We start from the raw sequence: 16,176 nt of genomic DNA on the forward strand, positions 1-16,176 counted from the left end.
AAAAGCACAAAAGGATAAGAAGTAAATATATATGACTACTTGTTGTCTGCCATTTATATCATTAAATATATAACAATATAAAGAATTATTTTTTGATTACTTCTTGTCTGCCATTTACACCATTAAATATATAATAACACTAGTGCAATCCACTATAAGAAAGCTTAAAGTGCTGACATTTCATGAGTGAAGTTTCCCATACCTGACCATTTCTTTTTCCACTTTATAAAAGTGTTGTTTTTTCCACTTCTTTTGCGGTTTTTGTTGGATTGAATGTGAATATGATGAACTTTCAAAGTCAGTTTTGACTATAATGAATAAAGCTCGAATCGGAATTTAAGCATAAAAAGAAGTAATATTTATATGAAATAAGAAAAGAGAAAGGTTACAGCATAAAGCAAAGAAAATTAAATGGTATGAAGAAGGAAGGTCTATATTATATAATGCATCTTGGAAATGAATGATTCCATCAAAAGCAAATGTTAAAATAAACAGATCAATTTGGTAATATTTACTAACTTATAATAGTATAAATTTTAATAGTTTGCTAATAATTCATCGGAAAGGTTTTTGTTATTTTAAAAATCTAAGAGGATCTTTTATTATTATATCATATCATAAAAGAATTAATATCATTAAGTCTACCAACAATGAAATTACATAATTCTGAATTATATAATAAAAAATTGAATGGAAATAACCACCCTGGGTGACCTAGGGGTCAATTAGAACTCTTTGATGTATTACTCAAGAGGTCTTGAATTTAATTCCCTCGATTGTTAATAAGGGTGGTTATTGAGAGTTTACTTAATCCTTAACTTCAGGCCACATGAGATTAGCAACAATGAGTTAGTCGAACTTGATCCTTAACTTCAAGCCTTAGGGGATTAGCAACCAGGATTTTAGTCAATCTTTAACTTTAGGCCTCGGAGGATTAGTCGAGTGGCACGCAAGCTGTCTTAGACACTCCTTTTCATTAAAAAAAAAAAATTGAAAGGAAATGATGAGTTTTAAACCATCACATCAAAATAAACCATTAGGGAACAAAATATTCATTCTCATTCAATCCTAATAGGTTTTTTTTTTTTAATGTGTTTAAAGTTGGGATTTAAAGAAATTCTTGTGGGTATTGTGGTGGAAGGTTTCAAGGAATTGCTACCGTTGAAATCTGCTGGGAATGCTGAATGATTTGAGTGGTGTGGGGTGTGGAATGATAAGAAGAAAGAAAAGCACAAAAGGACAAGAAGCAAATATATATTACTTCTTGTCTGCCATTTACATAATTAAATATATAATAATAATATAAAGAATTATTTTTTGATTACTTCTTGTCTGCCATTTACACCATTAAATATATAATAACACTAGTGCAGTCAACTCTAGGAAAGCTTAAAGTGCTGGCCATTTCATGAGTAAAGTTTCCGCGAAAGAGCCAGGAAATTTCCCATACCTGACCCCCTCTTTTTTCACTTTATTTAAGTGTTGTTTTTTCCACCTTTCTTTTCAGTTTTTGTTGAATTAAATGTGAATATGATGAACTTTCAAGTCAGTTTCAGGATAGTAAAGCTGGAAGCTATGGACATTGGGATTTTTGCACTGAAAATATGTACCAACCTATATGTCTCTTGACTCATACCAGTAATTCAGATGCATGATTAAACAATAAATATTTTTCTAATGAACGGCCATCCATCAAATATGGACGGCCATTTACTTACATGGACTTCCGTCCATATTATATGGACGGGGGTAGAAGTGCTATCGAGCCGAGCTGAGCCGAGTTTTCGGCTTAACGAGCTCGGCTTGTGAGAGAGGAAGACTAAATGAGCCGAGACCGAGCCGAGCCGAGCCATAAATTATGTGACTCGGCTTGGCTCGGTAATGAGTTTGACATATTTTGAGCCGACTCTTGAGCCGAGTTCGAGCCGGCTCGGGAGCCATCTCCAAATAATTGTGTTTTTTTTTTTTATTCAATTTTTTTTTAAAAAAATTCGCTAGGCAGAAACTGGGCGTCTGATTGTCTGAAATTCAAATAAATGCAAATCATAAATTCAAACCCAACATTCTCTTCAAGAAACCATTCACGACGGCAGTATAATCTCCCCTAACATCAACAATATGCTTTTGCCCTTTTGCAACACAACTCAAATTTCAGAAATTAACCGAGTGAAATCTTTTTTTAAAGGCAATTCAAAATAAGAAAGTAGTGAAACATCAACTACAAAGAGCCACAATTTTGCCAGATAATCATGGGGAGTTTGGGAAGTGCCTCTGGAAAATGTTGTCAAATAGTTAAAAGCTAAAAGCTGTAAGCTCTACTATAGTGTCTAGCTGAAACCAATAAAAATGCTTTTAGAAAAGTGCTTTTGGGAGAAGCACTAGATAATTCTCTATTTATCTCGTGGCAACAAACAGCTCTTAAAGAGTAAAGTGAGTTTTAAAAAGACAATAAACATTTTCAGAAAGGTACACTTAAGCACTTCTGCTTAAAAAAACACTTCCTTCAAAATCAATTTCAAACCCAGCTCCACAAAATTAACCCAAAGCCACTTTTGAACATTTAAAAGCACTTCTGGCAGTTCCCAAAGCACTCTCAAGTCCAACACACACTATACTTTTGGCTCTCAATTAGCACAACCAGCATTCAAAAACAACAAAACCTTAATTATTTCAGCTCCCACAAAAAGTAAAAAAAGGTCCTTGCTCTAGATATCACATATGTCACTCCTATCTACAATTTATGGATAAGCATCTAAATTTTTATTTTATTTTTTAAACCAAATTAAGTTTGGACAGACGTCCATTCCTTACAGACACCCGTTCAAACTTAATGGACGGGCATCCTGTATTTGTGAACGCCCGTCCAAAATGAAGGGACGGCCGTCCACAACCTATGAACGGTTGTCCTTAGTTTTTATAAGAATTTTTTATTCTATTTTACTAGTGGACGAGCGTCCTTTAAATGGGGACGTCCATTCGTAGTAAATGGACCCCCATTCATATAATATGAACGACCGTCCATATTTGATGGTCGACTGTTTACTAGAAAAATATTTATTATTTAATCACGCGTCTGAATTGCTGGTGTGAGTCGGAGGACACGTAGGTCAGTATACATTTTCGGTATAAAAACTCGGTGTCCGTAGCTTTATTGGGCATCGGTGGCCCATCAATGTCAAAACTTTTGACTATAATGAATAAAGCTATAATCGGAATTTAATCAATGGAAATAATAAACTATGATGTTACCCTACCCTACCAATTTAATTTCCCACAACTTGCGATGAAACCAGCTGGAAACTTTAAAATAATTATCTGCAAGAAAATTAGATATTGAAAGCAAATATAATTCTATGTTGATCTGAGTTGATCTTGAATAAAATACATGATTATGATTAATGCTGAAACTTCAAATAGAATAATTTGGGTAATATTTACTAACCTGTAGTAGTATAAATTTTAACAATTTACTAATAATCCATCGGAAGGGTTTTTGTTATTTTAAAAATCTAAGAGGAATTTTTATTATTATATCATCTCTTAAAATAATTAATATCATTAAGTCTACCAATAATGAAATTACACAATTCTTAATTACATAATAAAAAAATTGAATTGAAATAACCACCCTTGGATGGTCGGGTGATCAATTAGAACTCTTGGGTGTATTACTTAAAAGGTCTTGAGTTTGATTCCTTCAGTTGCTAATAGGGGTGTCCATCGAGAGTTTACTTGATACTTAACTTTAGGCCATGGGAGATCAGAACTCAATCCTTAACTTCAGGCCATGGGAGATCAGAACTCAATCCTTAACTTCAGGCCTTAGGGGATTAGCAATCGAGGGTTTAGTCGATCCTTGGCTTCAGGCCCTGGGGGATTAGTCGCTTTGCGCATAAGTTATCTCGGCCACCAAAAAAATTGAATGGGAATGATGAGTTTTAAACCATTACATCAAAATAAACCTTTAGTGAACAAAATGTTCATTCTCATTCAATCCTAGTAGTTTTTTTTAATATTTTTAAAGTTGGGATTTAAAGAAAAGATTAGCAACTAATAGTTTAGTTGAACTCAATCCTTAACTTCAGGCCCAGGGAATTAGCAACTGGGAGTTTAGTTTATCCTTAACTTCAGGCTCCAGGGGATTAGTTGAGTTGTGCGTAAACTGACCCTGACAATCCCGATCACTAAAAAAAAAAAAAAAAAAAAAATCTAAATGTAAATGATGAGTTTTAAACCATTATATCAAAATAAACCATTGATGAACAAAATATTCATTCTCATTCAATCCTAATAGTTTTTTTTTTTTTTTTTAAATGTTTTTAAAGTTGGGATTTAAATAAATTCTTGTGAGTATTGTCGCGAAAGGTTTTTGAGGAATTGCTATTGTTGAAATTAGTGAGGTGGGTACTCTCATTGACATTGATGCCGTTCAAATTCCAATTCGAAGCTGGGGCGAGGATGAGACTAACTCTGTCCCTGGCTCGACTTGCCATTGGGGCATTGCTTTTGGGCCTAGGCCCGCCATGTTCCTCGATCAATTCGGGGAATCCCCACCTCGTTTGAGGCAGGGAACATGCCCATCCTAATTGGGGTTATTTTGTTAAATTTTAAACTCTTATTGTGATGGGGTGTTTTATTAAATTATCAAATGTTAGGGATTAAAAGTAATACTCTGAATTATAATAATAATAATAATATTATTATTAAGAAGGAACGACAATTCAGTAAAAGCTTCTCCAGATAATCTATTATTCATCTCAACCAAATTATTAATTATTTTTCCTACCAATTTATTCCAAACTTACCAAACATATTAATATAACATTTCCCAGTAATTTTCAAAGTATACATAATGGTGGAAAATTGACTCGCCCGGCCCGTGGCAGGTCACTGAATTTGGCGGGTCGGGCCTATCCCGCCCGCCAACAAAGGCAGGCCGGGTTAGGCCTGCCATTTCTTGGAAATTGGCTGGCCCAGCCCGGCCTGCCAACCCTAACCTGCCGGGTTAGGCTACGGGCTGGGCCAGGTTAGCCCCTTTTTTTATTTTTATTTTATTTGTTTAGTTAACTTTTCAAATGAATAATTAATAATTTATAAATGAATAAATGTAATTCTTTTTAGTTAACTTTTCAAATATCAATAATTAAATTAAATTAAATTTTGTTTTCGGTTAACATTTCAAATATTAATTCAATTTTAATACAATAAAGTTGTAATATAAGAAAAATTAGATTTATTCATTTATCAAAAAATAAAATAAGAAATTACAGCAATTACTACCTCTTTAAAAACCTCACCAAGAAAAACCCAATGGGACAAAAACTTGATAAAGAAAAAAGAGTGCAATAATTGACAATTAATTTACAAGTTACAATTTACAAAACAATTAATTTGGGGGTGGTTGACTAGGACCTCCCTCATCCGTATCATTTACATTACAAAATTGAAATGATTCTATTAAAGTATCGTCGACAACCTCGTATTGATCTTGATGGTGCGACCATTCTCAATATCGAAGACATGTGAAGATTATCATTTTTGGAGAAAGTTTAGTCCTCATTTCATTTAAAATTTTTCCACTTGCACTAAATGTTTGTTCGGATGAGACGATTGAGATAGGAAAAGCGAAAACATCCAAGGCAAGTCTTGAAAATACCAAAAAAATACATTTTTTGGCTTTCCAATATTCTAAGACATCAATGTTAGCTCTCTGTTGTGGATCTACTGGTAACATTACGGGGGTTGCTAAATAATGCTAAAGCTCATTACTCTCTAACTGCATGGAGGACAGTATATTAGTTGTTGTTGTTGGTGGTTGTGCTTCTGAAAAGGAGGCTGTGCTTCGGATTCGAGTCCTCTTCGGCCTATTCAGTGCATTCCAAGAGTAGAAGTGTTCATTTGTTTCTTCTGATGCAACTTCCCTGGATGTTTCGCTTCTTTGCGGGTTTCCATACCTGTTTTCATATTGGAAATATACATCTGCAAGAGAATTTGTGACCTCTCCTATTTGATTGGCATATGCTTCGGTTTGTAAATTTTCACATAAATTGTCAAAACCATTTTCTAAACCTGCTAATTTAATTCTAGGATCAAATATAGCACCTAAACAATAAAAAAAATGAATGGGTTGCCAATATTTAAAAAAAAAAATTCCATTGTCTTTATTAGTGCCTTTAAAATTTTATTGTTTTTGTTTTTTATAAATAACTTAGAAATTTTTATAATTGTATGTATTACCAATGAACTAATCGGATAATACACACCAGAAAGTTGTAAAGTGGATTGGTAAAAAAATTTAAGAAAAGAATGAAATATTTTAGCTATATGCCAATCAGTTTCTACCAAATAATGAGTACCTCTATTATTTGCTACAAAATAACTAATTATATTAGCATAAGGTAAACATGAATCAAGCATTAAATAAATATTATTTCATCTAACAGGCATGTCTAAAGCAAAAGTTCTAAGAGACATATTTGATTTTATACAAGCATCTTGAAATTCAGCATTTCTTCTATTACTACTAGTAATCCAAGCTAAAGATTATCTAATTCTATCAATATTTTCTTTAATTGTTTTCATACCACTTTTCACAATTAAATTAATAACATGACATACACAACGTTGGTGAAAAAACTTCAAATTGTTATATAAAAGATAATTAATTTGAAAAAAATCTACAGCTTTACTATTAGAACTTGCATTATCTAAAGTTAAACTTATCACTTTATTAATAATATCATAATCTTCTAAAACTTCAACAATTTTATTATAAATTTGTCGACCACTATGATCCATATCCATTAATCTAAATCCTAATAAAGATTTATTTAATTTACATTCGTTATCAAAATAATGACTAGTTACACAAATATAATCTTATTTAGCTCTACCACTCTAAATATCGGCAGTTAGAGCCACACTAATATGACAACTATGTATTTTATTTTTTAATTCTAATTTCATTTTTCCAAACAATTTTATTAAATTATTTCTAGTTACAATTTTAGAATAACTTTTAAATCCTGGAAAAAATGAATTTTTAATAAATATTTCAAAAATATTTATCTTCAGGCATATTAATAGGTTGATCAGTTACAGCAATATATAAAGCTAATTGTTCCCTATATACATCAGAATTATAACGTTAAGTAGTACTCATGTTAGTTATTTGAGTTTGATTAGCTTCTCTATTTCCATGTTGAGCAATATGTTTATTAGCATGCTTTTTTAAAGTACTAGTACCATTATCTGAATCAATTTTATAAATATTTCCACAATACTTGTATCTTGCTTTCTTCACTTGAACTCCATTTTCTACCTCGTAAAACTTATCGAAATGCGCTCAAACGTCTGATGTGTGTCTGTAGTCGCCTTCGACAGTAGTTGATGAACCCACTTCAGCTTGAGATGAAGTTGGACGAGGACGACGATTACAAGGACGACTTCTAGAACCACCGGCATGGGGAGGAATCGAGGGCATATTTTGAGGTGTATCGGATTCTGAGACTGGGAAAGCGTGACTATTTGAATCTCCTCCTGCATTTATGTTAGTAAATTCAGTGGGACTAGGACTAGGATAGTAGTTTCCTTCATCATTGAAATTGATAGGAGTGAAATATCTATCAATTGTAGTTGAAACAAAAAAATTGATGTAGAATAAATAAAAAATTAAAGAAGGAGAATTGAAAATATGAATTGAAAATTGCAAAAACTAATAAAAATTAAAATAAAAGCAAATTGATAACAAAGAGAATAAGAGATTAAGAGAATAATTGAGAGATTTCAATAGAGATTAGAGAAAATGAGAGAATAAGAGAAATAGAATTGTGAGAAAATATGAGAATTAAGGGCCAAATAATAGAAAAAAATGGGAAAAGAAAATGACGAAAAAGACCCCTCCAACTACTATAAAACGGCTATATTTCAAGGGTAAAAGGGGAATTTGAAAAAAAAAAATTTGTTTTTTTTTTTTTTTTTTTTGTTGGGTTGGCCGTTGTTTACACAACCAACCCGCGGGTTGGCGGGTTCAGCTCCAGAAAAGCCAAAATAGCAACTCGCGGGCCGCAGGGTTGCCTTATATCAATCCGGCCCGCCCGAGAGTTGCATGTGGGTTGAATCCTCTTTATTGCGGGCCGGGTTAGGGTTGACCCGCCTAACCTGGCCCATTTGTTCCACCTAATACACATCCTAAGGGGCATCTAACACCCTTCCTGAACATAAAAACCCTCCATAATTAATTATGATTTGCTTAATACGTTTGATATTTTTAGTCAAAACTGAGTTTTAATAGGTTTTCATTTGCACTGGTAATCATTGCCTTCAGTTCTAGGGACATCTTTTCCCACCAACCCTAAAATTTTTCGAGGATCCGTTGTCTAGTGGGACTGAGTTTTTCCGAGCAACCGATCCCATCAAGTATTTTTGTCAAACCTAACATGAGCAGTGGTTACCAATACCTTAGCAAAATCTGAGAAAGGCCAATAATAATTAAAGTAAAATGTTAGGGCAGATAATCAAAATTGAGCAAAAGCTTAAGGGGAAATCATAATGTTGAAGGGAGTTCATTACAAAACATAACGTCCCAATTCTAAATTATTATTCTTATAAAATAGTTCCTCTCTCTTTTTTTGAAGTCAAAAAATGAAACAGTTTTAATAATTTTAATCTATCCAAAATTTGGAGTGCCTCAGTAGCACTATCAGCTATACAAAGCACTAGTCAAAACTTATTTCAATCTATAATACAATTCAATAAACAAACTGAGAAATGAAATAATTTGACTAATATTCTCTTATTATAGCAAAACCTCCCCGAAATGTTCATCATGAGTTGAACAATCAAGACGGGAAATTATTGCAGGAATCTACGATCCTGATAGTCTGGAAACTTATGGGATATGAATATGTTGTGTAGGTGGCCTCGAGCAGATGACTTTACAACATCGTCTTGTACACTTTACAAATTAGTAATCTCCTCTCCTGCTGCTGCTAAGATCACTTGTAAAATCATCGTCGTCGTTTTCACATTGTTGCAGTAGTTCATTATACTCGGGATTATAAGCAGCAGCTAAACGCAGATGCTTTACAGCTTCGGCCTTGCGACCTACATTATATAAAGCACTGAAAAACCCACTAGTTAATGTCCAAAAAATAGACATAAATTGTAATGACGATATTGATCAATTGTGAGATGAGTGATTACCAGGTTATAAGTAAAAACACCTGAGAAATGATTGTGTAAATTCATACCTTGAAAGCAATACCAATCCATCATAATAATGGGCTTTGGAACTTTTTTCCTCTGGCTCTTCCAAATTTGCAATTCTTTCCAGATGTACAATTCCTTCAGCCATTTTCCCCTGTAACATACAGAAGAAAATGGAAACAAATTTAAAAAAAATGAATGCCCTTTTTCATCGAGTAATTATATTTTTAAGCCTGCTGACCCAGCTCAAAAAGTTTACAGCAGCCCATGGCTGGGTCCTAAAATTGAACTCAAATCGTAGCATAGTTTTGAGAATAATATGTTTCGGAGTAGTGAGTAGAATACCAAAAGAATCACTGAGTTTTACCTGCCTTACATAGGCAACACCAGCCCACTGAGAAGCAACAATTAGAAGATCAATATTTTCAACTTCTGTGGGATGGCCGGAGACGAAGAGCTGATGGGATGTCAAAGAAACAGCTTTTAGTTAATGACATTGATATGAGCAAGAAAAAATACTTTCAAAAATAGAAAGAATCAAAAGCAAGGATAAATGTGGGTGTGACTAAAGCACAATGTATGAAGGTTTCACATGCTCTTTCCAACATAATAAAATGCTTTTATTTAAAATTCTGTAATTACCATGAATCATGCTTCCCGCCTATATAAATCCTACTTTATATACTGAACATCTGAATGTCAAAAAATATAAGATAATTAATTTAAACTAGACGGACCTTGGAGATAGCACGCTCCAAATATTCAACAGCCTCCGCTAGCAGTCCTTTCTGCAGTTGAGTCTGCCCCATAACTATCAAAGCATTTATGTAATCAGGATCCTTATCAAGCGCCAGTCTGTCATCAAATGTTAACCACTTAGTGCAACAGCTATTATTCGATGTTTTAATAAAATAAAACTTCAGAATGCGGAGGGAAGGAAAGCGGCATAAAAGAGAAAATTACTGCAAAAAAGAAATTGCTCTTTCTTTCTGTCCTTTTGACAAGTGTTTGACTGAAAGCTGTCCAGAATCCAAACAATAAAGATGTAAGGCAACATGTAACACAATCCTAACATTCAAATTGTAGGTGAGGTTCCGAGGTTAGTCACTTACGGCTACCAGTTCTTTAGGGGTTAGGTCCTTGACAGATATTAGGCGTTGCTTTGCAGGGGAATCCAAATGTTTTTCAAGACTATCCGTTTCTTCAGATTTTTCCAATGCTGATGGAGCATCCTTGTCCGGTAACCCCAACTTTGCGCGAACAGCAGGATGTTTGAGGGATAATTGCTGCAAAGTTGATTAAGATTTCACAAACTAAACCAACTACAACATTTCACACAAATGAACAAATTCTTTCCAAGAAATAAAATGGCAATAACTACCTGAATCATACTAAATGTGCTATTAGTAACCCAATAAACCAGACTACCCTGCAAATCAAAGCAAACAAATTATTGATTCTACCCCGCACAAGGTCAGGGGAACTTCCCTGTCAAATAATAGCCTTTCTGAGACCAACAATTAGAAGAAGAAAATAAAATGAACTAGATAGCAGTGTTCTGAAAATTCAATAGGCCATTGACATTATCGGTATTTATGTAACGACTTTTGCCCATTCAGCCGGGGGAGTAACGTATAGGAACCCCACTTATTTTTAATAGTCTTTAAAATCAAATATGCAATTACGTAACCTATCCTATGAGCTTAAATTTTGAGATAAATAATAACTCAACAACGGGTGTACAAATACAAGAACAAGAATATATTTCATTGTGGATCTGAATAAACTAAAAAAGGTTTCCAAGAAGGTAAGCTAAAAGAGAAATCTGATTTGAGTCATGGAGCATAATTCCAAGTAGAGATGAAGGAAGAATATTTACCTGAGGAATACAATAGCCGATAAAAAATAAAGGCAGCGTCAAGACATCCAAATACATCTTGTAATACTGCAATAAGGAAGATAATTCCAATAATTTGTATTAAATATGGTATAAAAATTACAGGGTAAATTATATACCATTATTATTCTCACAATTAATGTGAACTAAAATCTGGACAGTACAAAATTTGAAATCTAATAATCTAGCAGTAAGGAAACCAAAACAAAACTGTTCTCAACTCACTTTTGCCAATAAGCCAAGTGGACCTTCTTGTTTTCCAAGTGAAGATTTCGTAAAAGAAAGCTGTTAAATATATTAAACAAAAGTCAGCACATACTGTAATAATGACCAGCAATATTTTCTCATAATATATTAATATTAATTCAAAATTTACCAAAAAATCTTACTCCTCCCTCCAAAAAAAAAAAAAAAAATTAGGGGACTCAACTTAATAGGGATGGAGGGATGTTCTACAGCACAACTATATCTAGAAAGATGAAGGAACATAATAACTGACAACTCGATTTGAAAACTTTAATCAATGATAGACAGAGTCAAATACCTGAACATTAGTGTAGTGGAGACCAGCTATCAGTATTGGAAAGATGGGGCCTAAAAGACCATGAGGAAATTCAGTCAAATCCTGGAACCACAAAGTCCCACCCTGCAATAAAATCCATGGACAAAGCATCATACATTCCATGCTACTTTAGCAAAATAACATCACCCATTCAACAAAAATATGAGACATATGCAGGGGAAATTAAAAGCAAACTGAGTACTTTCATTGGTGAGAATGTTAAAGATCAAACAGAGATCTTGGTAACCAAATTAAGAATTGTAAACTGTTTTCATTCAGTGCAAACTAATAAGATGAGAACCAACAATAACTGTAGAATAAGATGTGTAATTGTCATATGTTATCATTTTGAAAATTTATGCTACATGTTGCAACAAGCAAGGCCAAATTGTATGGTTCAGAAATATATCAAGTCATTTGTGATCCAAAAGAAAGTAATAACAGGACAGGTAACCCTCAATAATTTTGATCTATGAAAAGATGAAGACGATATATACTATAGTTAACATTAATATTGATATTTTTGTATCCATTCAAAAATTTAAGCATGTTAGTGCCTTACAGAATCAAACCCTGGATGACCATCCAGTGACATTCTCCGAATACTGGTCACACCTAAGAGAAAACATGGGACCTGAAAAATTGAACAAAACACAACAAAATAAATAAGCACAGAAATTTATTCAACCAAACTATATACTAGGCTACTATTGCTTTAAGTTTCAGTCTAAAGGACAGAAGACAAGTAGATCAAAATACCAAAAGAATTTAGAAAAAAAGAAAGGAGAAGAAAAGAATAATAGTGATAGGGGAGAAGAAAGGTAAAGTTATTTACACAATATAGGTAACTGTCTCACCTGAATTGACAAGGAGGCAAAGAACCACAGAAATGAGGGGCACCCCATTGCTTTTCTTTCCCTCCGAAAAAGTGAAATTTGATCAATGAAACTCCTTCCTGACAGAGGTGGTGGGAATGGAGGAGGCACTATGAGAAATGCATGTGTGAGTCAAACAAAAATTCATTGCAAATTAAATATGAACTACAATGAAAGCACCCTGCAAGAATTCCATAAGAATGATCTAGTATCTAACTGTGAATGAAAAAAATGAATAGATCAAAATTACATACGACTCTCGACCTCTAAAGCAAGTCTGAATTTCATAACTCTATACAGGAAAACAAAAATAAATATCTCCACATATCAGACATTCAATAACAAATACTGCAGCCTCAAAATTAGAATGTATTTCAAATAGAAACAGAATCTTGTACTGGTACATGGCCCATTGTGAACACCAATGCCCTTACTAGTCTTGACAGTGCAAAAGACAGTGAAAAAACATTGAGCATCAGATAGATGAATATTTGAAAGGAATCTTCAATTCAAGGAAGAAATCGTCCCTCTCTTCTCTGTTTAATCGTTGACCCCAAACCTACTCCTAACTTTTTAACAAACATAAAAAATATGTCATGGTCAGGAGTCTATACATCAAATACAGGCTTTACGGACGACACGACATGCCTGTCAAGGTGAAGCAAATACAAAAAATCAACAATATTCTTCCACAATCTACACTCAAGCTGGTAACAAATGCCGATTAAACTTAATTTGTTAACAGTTCATGTAGCTTGACAACCTCTCATAATTATCAACAAGCCAGCTATCCCAGCATAACTTATAAATTCTACAAAGCAATAAGATTTTACATATCCTAATCCAAATATCCTTTTTGGTTCACCCCGTCGCTATATGATATCACACCTTTAATAAAGAACTAGCAAAACAGAATTTACACTATTACATGTGTGTGAATTTTTTTATTCTCTAGCAAATCGGTATTGACTAAAATTCCAAAGAATGGACGTAACTTGAGCTACAAAAAATTTCAAGTAAAACAAAAAAGAAGACTCACATTTAGGAAATAACTCTCCTATCTTTTGCATCTTCTTAAGTTGCAAAACAACTATAGGAAGCACCGCAAGTCTGAACGCCAAAGTCGAAGTAGCTATAATTACCCACCTGAAAACTCATTATACACCAACTAATTAAAAAAATAAAATCTCAAAAGGGTGAATTTATTCACCCTACCAAGGAAGATACAAAAGAATTTAAAAAGAGAGAGAGAGAGAGAGAGAGAGAGAGAAATTTCAAAGTTCCTATCTATCATAAAGTTTACAATTTTATAGAGCTTTGTGACAAATTTCGGATATAGCTTTACCAAGGCAAGCCGGAGAGATTATGATAAGCATCAATCACCGAAATCAGAGTTCGAACAGGAAGAATCAACTCTTCACCCCCGCCAATCACTCCCTCACCGAAGTTAACAATGTCCGCCGGGACCGGCACCGGCACCGAGTAAGCGACGGATTCAGTGAGCGAGTCGTCGTCTACTGAACCGGAGTGGAAGAATCGAGAGCTCACCGCCGAGCGCCGGAAGTAGGACGACTGTGACGGCTCACGCAGTGGTTGTGGTGTCGCGTGGAGGAGGTGATAGAGCGGCGGCGCGTGAGATGGAGAGCAAGTGCAGCGACGGAGATGTGATAGTAAGAGCCTGGAAGTTGCCATTGGTGGAGTAGGGGCTTAAGCTTTGCGTTTTGGTTTTAACGAACTACTCTCTGATGGAAGGGTTTTTTAATTTAATAATATTTGCGGGGTGTTTTTGAAAAGACAGATTTGTACAATATGAGAAACCGTTATATGTTCGATGAACCGTTAATTAACAGTTGACAAAATAACAGAACGGGGACGTCTCTGTGTATTTCTAAAATCTTTTCGTTTCGGTTAATCTTTTGAAAGATTAAGGTGATTATTGTGACTACCTACCATTAAATATGGGTTGGAATTTGGATTATCGTGAAAAATAATTTTGTTTAATTTAATTACACATAGATGTGATTTTTTCTATTGTATGGCAAATTATGATTGGCTCGTGATGGATGAACTTAAAAAAGAGTTTTATTTAAACACAATTATAATATTTTATTTTAATAAAAATAAGATTAAGTATTTCTTTGGATGCTACAGTGCATACTAAATTATAATTGCTTCGGTAACGAGTAAATGTTATAAGAGTTTTTTATTTTAATATAATTATAATATTTTGTTTTAATATAAATAATTTCTATTTTTATGTATACATTTAAGCAAAATCGAGATTGCATTATTTTCTGTTTTGAACTTGGCTCGACCTGTCCTACTTAACCAGTTTGACCAAGACCTGGGGTTTTCTACGGGCTGGGCTACCACTTGCAACTATTCTTGAAATCCCTAATTTGATCTACAGCGAACAAGGGTCTACCAAGTGTCGATGTTATAAGGGTTTTGTAGAATGGTGGCTGGTGGTTAAAAGGTTTGTGTTAGATTGAATTTTAGACGTCGGAATCAGCTTAAATTTGGTCGGAAAATCAAGGTGTACACGAGTCATGGCTGGTGAATGGGGAGTTACTAAGTGCTAGGGTTAGAGGGGTTTTGTATAGTGGAGGTCGGTGGTTCAAGTGATGGTGATAGATTGAATCCTGGTTGCCAAAATTAGTTGAAAAAACAAAAACCTAACTGTTGCAGGGGTGTATTTGCTAAATTGCAAACCTATAGTGACTAACAATGTTTTAAATGTTTGTTTGCTAGATTTTAAACTTTCTGGATCACTGATCAGATTGTCGATTTAATCGGTTAACCCGGGACCCAGCCCCTTAGTTGGGTGACACTCTAGGTCGGGTTTTAAAATATTAGTATTATTGGGTGCGTTTGGCTCCCTATTTTTATCCATATTCCCAATCCTATTCTCCAAATAATGTTTGGCACATTATTCCAGAAATATTCACTATTTTTTAATTACTTTTAGACCTCATAAGGTTATTAATTTTACTAAATACCCCTGAAAAAAAGTTTAAAAATTAACAAAAACACCCCCATCAACCCAACTTGTCAGATTCCGGCAACCACCGTCGGTGATGGCCGGAATCTGTACAACAGCCTAAATTTCGACCATAAATGGCCGGAATTTCACCGATCTGGCCGAAAAAGGCCAGATCTAGCCGTCGTTGACCGAAAACGACGACCACATCTTTGGCCGTCGCTGACGGCCAAAGATGGCCGTTGTTTTGGCCTTTTCGACCGTCGACGATCATAACAGGCTGTAAATCTGGCCTTTTCAGGCCAGACACGTGCTGAATATGGCCGGAAAAGGCCATAATGATGCGTTACGGCACAGATCCGACAAGTCTGTGCCGTAACGAAATTTTTCGGCTAGATTCCGGTGGTGGTGGCCGGAATTTGGCACTGCAGGTGGTGGGGGTGTTTTTGTCATTTTATATATTAGGGTCTTTAATTAAATTAGTAAACATAAGGGTTTTTTCATAAATTTTTAAAATTTACATCGTAATACTCCCCTATCCAATATCTCAATACTATCCCCGAAATCCTATCCAAAATACTACACCAAACGCACCCATTATTATCATAAAAGAGCACGAGAAACATTTTTCTTAGAAGAGCAACAAACAAGAAAG

The 16,176-nt window shown here is 34.3% G+C and overlaps 1 protein-coding gene across 3 annotated transcripts; it reads right to left on the reverse strand.

Moving 5' to 3' along the window:
• Positions 1 to 8,544: 8,544 nt before the first annotated feature.
• LOC116121251 (ALBINO3-like protein 2, chloroplastic) lies at positions 8,545 to 14,260 on the reverse strand. Of its 3 annotated transcripts, none has more exons than XM_031407217.1 (14): positions 13,887 to 14,260; positions 13,581 to 13,687; positions 12,524 to 12,651; positions 12,229 to 12,300; positions 11,649 to 11,750; positions 11,330 to 11,389; positions 11,087 to 11,152; positions 10,589 to 10,636; positions 10,320 to 10,493; positions 10,171 to 10,226; positions 9,945 to 10,062; positions 9,575 to 9,664; positions 9,252 to 9,361; positions 8,545 to 9,105 (listed from the first exon to the last, which is right to left on the reverse strand). In XM_031407217.1, the coding sequence occupies exons 1-14, from the start codon at positions 14,231 to 14,233 to the stop codon at positions 9,057 to 9,059; spliced, it is 1,527 nt and encodes a 508-aa protein (XP_031263077.1). In that variant the 5' UTR covers positions 14,234 to 14,260; the 3' UTR covers positions 8,545 to 9,056. The 3 variants fall into 3 exon arrangements, with proteins under 3 accessions (XP_031263077.1, XP_031263075.1, XP_031263076.1); XM_031407215.1 differs by having other exon boundaries at positions 8,545 to 9,122; XM_031407216.1 differs by lacking the exon at positions 9,575 to 9,664 and having other exon boundaries at positions 8,545 to 9,122.
• Positions 14,261 to 16,176: the final 1,916 nt, after the last annotated feature.

The sequence above is a fragment of the Pistacia vera genome, unplaced genomic scaffold, assembly GCF_008641045.1.
Source record: "Pistacia vera cultivar Batoury unplaced genomic scaffold, PisVer_v2 Contig971, whole genome shotgun sequence".
In the NCBI taxonomy this organism is placed as follows: Eukaryota; Viridiplantae; Streptophyta; class Magnoliopsida; order Sapindales; family Anacardiaceae; genus Pistacia; species Pistacia vera.